At 45.1% G+C, this 11,359-nt stretch overlaps 1 protein-coding gene across 3 annotated transcripts in view; it reads left to right on the forward strand.

Moving 5' to 3' along the window:
• The window catches only part of LOC106610063 (deoxycytidylate deaminase), a 48,002-nt gene extending 36,954 nt beyond the window's left edge, over nt 1-11,048 (forward strand). For all 3 annotated transcript variants that reach the window (XM_014209194.2, XM_014209193.2, XM_014209192.2), the window contains exons 5-6: nt 4,944-5,040; nt 10,631-11,048. In XM_014209194.2, the coding sequence (XP_014064669.1) occupies nt 4,944-5,040; nt 10,631-10,712 (179 nt within the window). In that variant the 3' untranslated portion in view covers nt 10,713-11,048. The remainder of the gene's footprint in view (nt 1-4,943; nt 5,041-10,630) is intronic.
• The last annotated feature ends 311 nt before the right edge of the window (nt 11,049-11,359 follow it).

Consider the following 11,359-nt stretch of genomic DNA (forward strand, 5'->3'; position numbering starts at 1 on the left):
CTGTGGTGCAACGTGGTGTTGGTGGATGGAGCGAGACATGATGTCCCAGATGTGCTCAATTGGATTCAGGTCTGGGGAACGGGCGGGCCAGTCCATAGCATCAATGCCTTCCTCTTGCAGGAACTGCTCACACACTCCAGCCACATGAGGTCTAGCATTGTCTTGCATTAGGAGGAACCCAGGGCCAACAGCACCAGCATATGGTCTCACAAGGGGTCTGAGGATCTCATCTCGGTACCTAATGGCAGTCAGGCTACCTCTGGCGAGCACATGGAGGGCTGTGCGGCCCCCCAAAGAAATGCCACCCCACACCATGACTGACCCACCGCCAAACCAGTCATGCTGGAGGATGTTGCAGGCAGCAGAACGTTCTCCATGGCGTCTCCAGACTGTCACGTCTGTCACATGTGCTCAGTGTGAACCTGCTTTCATCTGTGAAGAGCACAGGGCGCCAGTGGCGAATTTGCCAATCTTGGTGTCCTCTGGCAAATGCCAAACGTCCTGCACGGTGTTGGGCTGTAAGCACAACCCCCACCTGTGGATGTCGGGCCCTCATACCACCCTCATGGAGTCTGTTTGACCGTTTGAGCAGACACATGCACATTTGTGGCCTGCTGGAGGTCATTTTGCAGGGCTCTGGCAGTGCTCCTCCTTGCACAAAGGCGGAGGTAGTGGTCCTGCTGCTGGGTTGTTGCCCTCCTACGGCCTCCTCCACGTCTCCTGATGTACTGGCCTGTCTCCTGGTAGCGCCTCCATGCTCTGGACACTACGCTGATAGACACAGCAAACCTTCTTGCCACAGCTCGCATTGATGTGCCATCCTGGATGAGCTGCACTACCTGAGCCCCTTGTGTGGGTTGTAGACTCTGTCTCATGCTACCACTAGAGTGAAAGCACCGCCAGCATTCAAAAGTGACCAAAACATCAGCCAGGAAGCATAGGAACTGAGAAGTGGTCTGTGGTTACCACCTGCAGAACTACTCCTTTATTGGGGGTGTCTTGCTAATTGCCTATAATTTCCACCTGTTGTCTATTCCATTTGCACAACAGCATGTGACATTTATTGTCAATCAGTGTTGCTTCCTAAGTGGACAGTTTGATTTCACAGAAGTGTGATTGACTTGGAGTTACATTGTGTTGTTTAAGTGTTCCCTTTATTTTTTGAGCAGTATATTAGCCGTGTCATTGTTTAAGCCGCGAGGTTCAAAGCGTGGGAAAAATGTTGCGGCTTATAGTCCGGAAATTACAGTACATACATTTTTGAGCTGCAATATATTCGTCTTTGTGAGTCTGCATAGAGTCGGTGCAAGATGGGGTCGATGCAGATACTCAGGGTAACCATTCAATTAACTATTTCGCATTCTTATGGCTTGGGGGTAGAAGCTGCCTCGGAGCCTGTTGGTCCGAGATTTGATGATCCGGTGACATTTGCCGGATGGTAGCAGAGTGAACAGTTTATTGTTTTGGTCTTTGGCAATTTCGGGCCTTCCTTTGACACCGCCTGATCTAGAGATCCTGGATGGCAGGGAGCTCGGCCTCAGTGATGTACTGGGTAGTCCACCATGCTTTGCGGTCGATTATCAGTTCAAATGTATTGTTTCTCAGTCTTCAATCTATAACATTTTCTTTTCTTTATTGCTAGTCTGTTGTCTTGGCAACGGGTAGAGATGGATAAAGGGCTATTTATGTTTTTACAGACATGATAAATTATACATTGTGCCGTGCAGGGCTTCTACATTTACATCGGTTTTCTAAAGGTTGGGATGTGCATATCACCTTCAGTATACTTCACAAAAATATATCTCACCGACATAGAGAAAGCAAATGTGCTTTATTTAAAGATATTTTCCTTTACGTTTTATATTTAAAATCTGGATCTGTTTTCCTCTGTTGCTTCACTATAGATCAGTGGAAAGAGAAATTGTGGTGGGTGATTTTCAATAGTACATTTGTTCAATTCCGCACCTCCTTTTCTAACATGACTACGACTGGCATCTCAAGCTGTCAGACTCAGAACCCCATCTAGGAACATCTGATCTCTGTTGTATTTCTTTTGTCTGTATTTGGACAGTACACAGGGACAGGGAGACTGATAGTAGAAGCATAGGCAGAAGGGCTGAGACTGGGCTGGCCGCTGCTGCTTGACCAGATTCCGACACTCACACAACCCCATCTCTATGGTCGTAAAGCAAACCTCCCATTACACCCCCCCCCCATCTTGGCTCTGAAGGATGTGTTTTAGAAGGACTAGTTTAATTTCATCCCATTTGCTTTTTTAAATGATGTGTATCGGCTACCGTACGCTAGACTAAAGCTCCTGTCCTTGGCGACTTGTAAAGCTCCCCGTTTGGTGCAGAAGGTTATCTGAAACGGTGTCTGTCTCAAGCAGTGCGGATATTGGATCTTTTCTCTCTTGGGAGCAGCGCTTTCAAACAGAAACACACACCACTTCTCCATGCTGCAGCCTGTTAACTCCAGGCTGTTGGTTGGGCTGATCTTGGATCCTCTAGAGGCTTTGCCTTCTTATTAGAGCTGTGAGGCAGTGAAGCCCCACTTCATAACCACTGCACCCCCAAACGACCATATCTCGGCCCACAGAACACACACACGCAGCCCGAGCCTTCCTTACACACATCAAAACGAAATTCCCAGTTGCCCAATTACATAGTAAGGACATCACACACACGCATTTCTCTGCCAAAATAAACCAGTGTAATTTCAAGCCATCTCCCTGATTTCCCCCCCTCTGTGCTACTTAAGAGTCATGGTGGTCTGACAGCATGAGCAACACCTACTGCTGGAGCACACAGACACCCTGTGGCCCTCACCCTCACCGTCACCAATCATTATTCCCCTTCCATCACACCCCAGCGGAGTCAGCCAAGCGTGAATGCCAAATCCTGCAGATCTCTCACTAGGGAATATTGACAGTCCATTGTGTGTGCATTTTTATTCATGGTTTGTTTATTGGCTATACATTTGGAACACTGGCATTATCCCCTTTCAGACTGCTACCATATGCAAACTCACACCCGGACATTACTTCAATAAGTAAGCAAGTTTGATTAAATGTTTTATTTATATGTGTGCGGTTATTTATTTTTACGGGGAACAGTTTTCTTAGCGGTGTACAAGTTCTTCCCAAGAATGTCATAGGTGGTTTTTTTAAATTCTTTTTTTAAGGATGTCGATTCACACTCGTTGCATCTCTGTGCTTTTCAAAACCAATACACCTAGGAATAATGATAATACCTTATATGCAAATCCAAATATCAGAGATATTATTTTCAGCGGGTGATTTATGAATAAAGGAACTCGGCCCACGTACTGTCTCTGCACTCTGTGGCCTTCTACGGCTGCAAACAATACTTCCACTCGGGAGAAGCGAGGCTTTGTGCGTTTTATCTATTTATCTGATCCATTGTTAGGCCAGGCAGCATCGCTGCACACATTCACATATGCTTTGTTGTATTTTCGTACATGTTTATTCGCTGCTAATGTTTCTTTTGAATAGTCTGTATAGTTGTTGTGAAGTAAGCTTCGCTTTTGTAGTCGGTTCAGACCAGTGTTTCTACACTACACACCTGATTCCACTAGTAAAAGGTTTGACGACGAGTGTAGTGGTGTAGTATTAGGGCAAACACATATGCACCCTGGATTACCAGGACCAGAATTAAGAACCACTGCTTTACTGTGATTAGTTAGATTTCAGTAGCTCCACATGCTGGCATTTCACTTCTGTTAACATCAGCGATCGGAGTAGTAACTGTACGACACCTGAAACCCCACCTCTTTAAGGAATACCTGGGATAGGATAAAGTAATCCTTCTAACCCCCCCCCTTAAAAGATTTAGATGCACTATTGTAAAGTGGTTGTTCCACTGGATATTATAAGGTGAATGCACCAATTTGTGGGTCGCTCTGGATAAGAGCGTCTGCTAAATGACTTAAATGTAAATGTAACTGGTGTGATACAAAGTGAAGAGAGTATGATGAGCAAAACAGTCCAGTTCATACCAGTTGAGTGGATATTATCGCCACTGTTTGTCTACTGGAAGGGGTAAACCACTATGCTAGAGGCTAGCCTGTCTTTCACTCCCTGTATAGATAGTGCTGCTAACAGCACCAGCCAGCCCTATAGTCAGTCGCTCTTTATCTACTGTGGTGAATAGAATTCACTCTGCGTGGTCTCCCCTCAGCGGATCACAGGATAAATACCGGTTCTTTCACAGTTTCCCGCAGATGAAACTGTCCGATAATACAGGGTAGGTGAGACTGGGAAGCCATGCTGGGTAACGCTGAGCCGGATTGAGCCAGCAGCTCCTAAAGCTCTGATGATGCGGGGAAGATATCAGGCGGGCCCAGCACAGAGCCATGGGGGACAACCAATCCTATCTCTGCAGTTTAGGGGGGTTTCAGTGGGGTGTTGGCAGATAAGGCGGGCACCCGCTGTATGTGACCTTTTTGCCAGAGTGATATTGTGTGTGTGTGTGTATATTGTGTTTGTGTAGGGAGCCGAGGACCTCCCAAGCATGATGGTACGGTAGATATACTAATTGAGCCAGGCCCTGTTGTATAGCGCTTAGTCCCTCTCACACACACACACACACACACACACACACACACACCTCCATTAAGCGGGAAGGGGGTGCTTTTAAAGATGACAGCTGGGGTTGGTAGATTTCCTGCTTCGTCTTTAGTTCTCGGTATTAGACTCGGCCTGCTGTTGAGGGTTTATCGACCGCCCCCATACAGTACACACACTCAAAATTGCACCCCTCCTCCCTCTCTACTCTGCAGGGTTTACTGAGGCCTCCCTCCCTCCCTTAGTCACCACTCACCATCATCCCGAGCCTGTCCGATAGATAATTGACTCTCTCTCTCCCTCTATTTTCCCCTCCATTCATCCCTCCCTCTTTCCCCTCGCTGTCTCTTACCTACAGGTATAAAGGATGTGATTTATTTGTCAGACAAGTACCACGACATCCCTGAAATGACTGCCTCCAGACGGCTGCTTAACTTGGCAGGGATCGAATACAAGTGAGTCTCCTGAGCCGCCGTGTGTGTGTGTGTGTGTGTGTGTGTGTGTGTGTGTGTGTGTGTGTGTGTGTGTGTGTGTGTGTGTGTGTGTGTGTGTGTGTGTGTGTGTGTGTGTGTGTGTGTGTGTGTGTGTTGCTCCTGGATTGAGGGGATGGAGGGGAGAGGAGTGTGGATGACTTAATTGACATCTGCCAGCCAAAGAGGGCTGACAGTTCTGTGAGAAGAGGTTCCAAACAAACAGGGTTGGAGCTTAGATGGCGTTCCCCTCAGAGTTACATGTGTCTTTTTGAACCTGTATACATGCGTGTCAGAGGGTTGGGGCATGGTGTGTGATGGGGGGGTTAGTGCCTGGATATGGAGGTTGTTTCAGGGGTGTAAATCCTACCCACTAACGAGCTGTCCTGGGACTACTGGGAGGTCAGCAGTTCCAGACTGCACCAGACCCCATACAGCCTACAACTAACTACCTGCTGCCAATCTGCTCTCACAAACAACACAGGATTGAGTGGTTGGGGGGGAAGAGAGGGGTGGTGAATGGGTGGAAAGAGGTGTGATGAAAGGAGCAGATAGATATTTTGATATTGTGTCATGTCTCTGTCTCTACATATTCTATACTGAACAAAAATATAAACGCAACATGTTGTGTTGGTCTCGTGTTTCATGAGCTGAAATAAAAGATCCCAGAAATGTTCCACACTCACAAAAGCTTATTTCTCTCAAATGTTATGCACAGATGTGTTTACATCCCTGTTAGTGAGCATTTCTCCTTTGCCAAGATGATCCATGCACCTGGCAGGTGTGGCATATCAAGACGCTTAATAACCAGCGTGATCATTACACAGGTGCACCTTATGCTGGGGACAATAAAAGGCCACTCTAAAATGTGCAGTTGTCACAGAACACAATGCCACAGATGTCTCAAGTTTTGAGGAAGTGTTCAATTGGCATGCTGACTGCAAGAAAGTCCTCCAGAGCTGTTGCCAGAGAAAAATTTCTCTACCATAAGCCGTCTCTGTTTTTAGAGAATTTGGCAGTAAGTCCAACCAGCCTCACAACCACAGACCACTTGTAACCACGCCAGCCCAGGACCTCCACATCCGACCAACCACCCAGACTGTGGGTTTGAACAGCTGAAGAATTTCTGCTCAAACTGTCTCAGGGAAGCTAATCTGCGTGCTCATCATCCTCACCAGGGTCTTGACCTGACCGCAGTGCTCACCTTCGATGGCCACTGGCACGCTGGAGATGAATCCTGGTTTCAACTGTACTGGGCAGATGGCAGACAGCGTGTATGGCGTTGTGTGAGCAACTGGTTTGCTGATGTCAACGTTGTGAACAGAGTGCCCCATGGTGGCGGTGGGGTTATGGTATGGGCAGGCATAAACTACAGAAAACGCACACAATTGCGTTTTATCAATGCCAATTTGAATGCACTGAGATACCGTGACGAGATCCTGAGGCCCATTATCATGCCATTCATCCATCACCATCACCTCCATGTTTCAGCATGATAATACAATGCCCCATGTCGCCCCAAGGATCTGTACACAATTCCTGGAAGCTGAAAATGTCCCAGTTCTTCCATGGCCTGCATACTCACACATCACCCATTGAGCATGTTTGAGATGCTCTGGATCGATGTGTTCCAGTTCCCGCCAATATCCAGGAACTTCGCACAGCCATTGAAGAGGAGTGGGACAACATTCCACAGGCCACAATCAACAGCCTGATCAACTCTATACGAAGGAGATGTGTCTCACTGCATGAGGTAAATGGTGGTCACACCAGATACTGACTGGTTTTCTGATCCACGCCCCTACCTTTTTTAAGGTATCTGTGGCCAACAGATGCAGATCTGTATTCCCAGTCATGTGAAATCCATAAATGGGGCCTAATGAACTCATTTATTGATGGTCCCCACAAGACAACTCTCTCGTTTCGCTTCAGTCATAGCTGCAGCATTTCTTAATGACCAAGCCGAAAAACTAGACCAAATCATGAAGTTTAGCTCCTCTTTAAGAAATATATCTTCACAATAAGTTCCTGGGTTTGTATTTTATTTTTAATCTTGATTGAAAACATTTCCGATCCGCGTGTTGAATGTTTTCATTCCACATTTTCTTTGCGGCTCAACCGCAGGGAATCATGGGTATCCGACCCGATGCAGGACTTTAACACACTGTATAGACCATGAACAACACATACATACATACATACTCTATAGATACACATATACACACTGGGAAAAATTAAGCATATTTTTCACCAACACATGTCCTTATTTGCAGGTACATGAACAAGCAGAACTTTCTTTAATTGATTCCCATTGAAATGTCTTTCGCTGCTACACATGCTTGCAAATCTCCCGCTGAGCCACATTACACACACACAAGGTTGCAGCTCAGGTATTTAAATACAGTCTTAATACTTCATCCTCATCAGATCAAATAAGACTTTTACTGCTGGAGACAAGAAGCCAGAAAATACAAAATATATAGGTTTGCGTTCCAAATGGCACCCTGTTCCTTATATAGTGCCATACTTTATGGCACTACCCATAAGGCTCTGGTCAAACGTAGTGCATTCTACAAGGAATATGGTGCCATCTGGGATGTACCCATACACTTCCACTGATTAAAAAAATATATATATTGAAATCTTAGAAGATGTGTTCATAGGGGGTAGAGGTTACCTCCACTAGCTGGTTTTATTGAGGATGTCCTCTACATGCACGCGCACACACACCTATTCAGGTTGTCCTCTAGCTCAGGGTTTCCAAAACTCGGTCCTGGTGCCCCCATCAAGCTTTGATTATTTTAAATCAGCTGTGGAGTGCTAGGGCAAAAACCAAAATGTGCACCCAGGGGGGTCCCCACTACCCAGTTTGGGAAACTAGGCCAAATCCCTGAGCTAGCTGATCATGTACTTCGTCCTACACGTTTGCAATGACTATTTTATTCCTCTCCTTTCCACCATCCCTCTTTCTTTATTTTCCGTCTTTATCCGTTGGCATTTTGGACCGAAAGCGTGTATTAAATTCACTATTAACTGGATCGCATACTCAATAGAAGTTTCAAGGAACATTTTTGACCTTGAGGAAAATACACGAATGAGTGAATCAGTGTTGACGCAGTATAACCAGTTGAATTGCCCTTTATTTGTAGATAGGAATTATTGCCTTCATTGAAGGCTGAAGCATTAATCTTTTAACCCTGCTTAAAATAAAAAAAATCTCAATTATGAGTACTTTTTTTTTTTCGGTAGAACCTCGACTCACGTTGGTTGAGCACCCTCCCCTTTCCAAAAATAGGCATTACAGAAAAATACAATTTGTGTTTTGTAAAATTTACTGTAGTTTGTCAAATGTTATGTGGACTGAAATGTAGCCTTTGAGTGGATAATCCGCCTTTACCATTTCTCCTACTGGCTAACGTGCAATCTCTGGAGAATAAACCGGATGAGCTCCGTTCGAGACTATCCTACCAATGGGACATTAACTGTAATATCTTATGTTTCACTGAGTCATGGCTGAACAAGGACATGGATAATATACAGTTGGCTGGGTTTTCCGTGCATCGGCAAGACAGAACAGCAACCTCCGGTAAGACGGGTGGTGGTCTATTTGTCAACAGCTGGTGCGTGATCTCTAATATTAAGGAAGTCTCAAGGTTTTGTTCGCCTGAGGTAGAGTACCTCATGATAAGCTGTAGACAACTGTTGGTAAATAGTGTTATCACAAACCGATGCAGGGACAGGGAGGAGGTCAGAGACCTGGCAGTGAGTAAGACGAGCTGATTGTGGACTACAGCAGAGCTAACTCTGGGTCTTCCTTACCTTTGGCGGTCCTCATGAGAGCCAGTTCCATAGGGCTTGATGGTTTTTGCGACTGCACTTGAAGAAACTTTCAAAGTTCTTGAAATGTTCCGTATTGACTGTCTTAAAGTAATGATGCTGTTGTTTCTCTTTGCTTATTTGAGCTGTTCTTGCCATAATATGGACTTGGTCTTCTACCAAAAAGGTCCATCTTCTGTATACCCCCCTACCTTATCACAACACAATTGATTGGCTCAAACGCATTAAGGAAAGAAAAACAAATTCACTTATCAAGGCGTACCTGTTCATTGAAATGTATTCCAGGTGACTACCTCATGAAGCTGGTTGAGAGAATGCCAAGAGTGTGAAAATCTGACAAGGCTAAGGATGGCTACTTTGAAGATTCTCAAATATAAAATATATTTTGTTTAACACTTTTTTTGGTTACATGATTCCATATGTGTTTCATAGTTTTGATGGCTTCACTACAATGTAGAAAATAGTAAAAATAAAGAAAAACCCTTGAATGGGTAGGTGTGTCCGAACTTTTGACTGGTACTTTACATATTACCTGAATTACCTTGACTAACCTGTACCCCAACACATTGACACGGTACCGGTACCCCTTGTATATAGCCTCGTTATTTTGTAACTTTTTTTTCGCAAGTATTTTCTTACTTAAAAAAAAATATGCATTGTTGTTTAAGGTCTTGTAAGTAAGCATTTCACGGTAAGGTCTACACCTGTTGTATTTGGCGCATGGGACAAATAACATTTTGATTTGATTGAGTGAGAACGTCTTTGGCCTTGGGATTTAAAGGCAGGTGGCAAGCAGCCTGTGAACAGGCTAAGGGTGTGTATGTGCAGTACGGTGGGTCTCAGTCTTCAGAAAGAAAGGTGTCGTGGAGCACTAATAGTGGTGGCATTTTAAAAGGCAGCAAGGCTTTTAGTGTGTTGTGCAGTGGTGTACTGTGACACGCTACAGTGCCTCTTCTCTTCTGCTTGGGCACGTACGCCACGACAAGGTGTTAAGAAACTACTTTATAAAAAGCCTCCAGAAAGGCTAGTGGCCTGCCATTTCACTGCGGTAATGGTAGCTGTTGTGCTACAAAACTTTTTACGTCCCAAGTGGTACCCTAGGCACTGGTCAAAAGTAATGCACTATATAGGGTGCCATTTGGGATGTAGCCTGTGATGCGCTTGAGCCACACAGGGTGGAGTGCAGATCCAGGGGTCCTGGGACAGATCCAGGGGTCCTGCTAATAGACCTGATCTAACTATACAGCCTCAGGTCTGTACGGGGAGTCCAGGCATGGGGACTGAGAAAGAGGGACAGCGAGAGATAAGTAAAGAGACATAAGAGAGTGATGAGGACAGGAGGAGTCTACTCTCTGCTGGTATTGGGGACCTCGGCAGGGGGTTGCGGCGATAAAGGGGCAGAATGCCTCCCTGGTCCCTGTCATTACCTCCTCGAAGGGGCGGCCGCTCCACCCTACACCCCTTCTCCCCAGGCGGCTTGTGGGTAATTGGATCCCCCAGAGCTCCTTCCTGGGCGCAGGAGGAAAGAAAATCTGGAAGCTGAGTTTCTTCTTTCTTTCTCTCTTTTTTAATTTTTTTTACCTGTCTCCCATCCCTTCATCTTTGTCGCTGCTGCCTCTCCCCCTCTCCTGTCTCTGACTCAAAAGTTCCGGAAAGGTTCATAGCTTCACAAAGAGTGACTTGCTTTCTCTCCTTTTCTCATCGCGCTCTCTCTCTCTCTGTGTCTGTTTGTTCGCAGGCAGTTCAAGCCCAAGCGAAACAAGATTGTCATCGATTTTAATTCTATTAACCACTCTGAGATGTTCAACGGAACAGGCTGAATACACTCACCTTGAGAAAGAAAGAAGAGGGAAAGAAAGAGTGGGTGCTTTGATGTCTACGTCTCCCCAAACAACCTACCACGACCAGAGGAACTCAAGGATATCTCTACTGTAAATGTTAAATCATATAAACATTCATTGTAAAGATTTTGTTTGTCTTTTTCAGTGCGAAACCTTTTTTTTTTTATATAGTCAGGATACTATTCCAATCGTCACTGTTTTAGTCATTCTAAATGTTAGACAATGTCACAAATGGTGGGAGTACTGAAACACTAAACACATTGTGTGCTGCACATGCAATGTCAATCAAATAAACTGAGCAATGTTTTACAATCATTCAAGTGTACAGTGTTTATGCAAAAATATAGAAACTGCTTTAGCTTTGTCTTTCGTTCTTTTTAGTTATTACTTTGAATAGAGGTGTAATCAGGTGGTAGAAGTACTCTACATTGACATAACCTCCAATTCCTCAAAAGACACGTAATATCCAAGCAGAGATCTGCTGGACATGAAGTGGTGTGTGTGCGTGTGTAATACTGTGAATATGCATGTCAATTCAATGCCCCACACTAAACTATGCTGTGCAATTTCACGGACGCCATGTTCTGCTTGCGTTGCCAAGAAACAGGTTTGCAAATCGAGCAGGT

The sequence above is a fragment of the Salmo salar genome, chromosome ssa08 (assembly GCF_905237065.1).
Source record: "Salmo salar chromosome ssa08, Ssal_v3.1, whole genome shotgun sequence".
Taxonomy (NCBI): domain Eukaryota; kingdom Metazoa; phylum Chordata; class Actinopteri; order Salmoniformes; family Salmonidae; genus Salmo; species Salmo salar.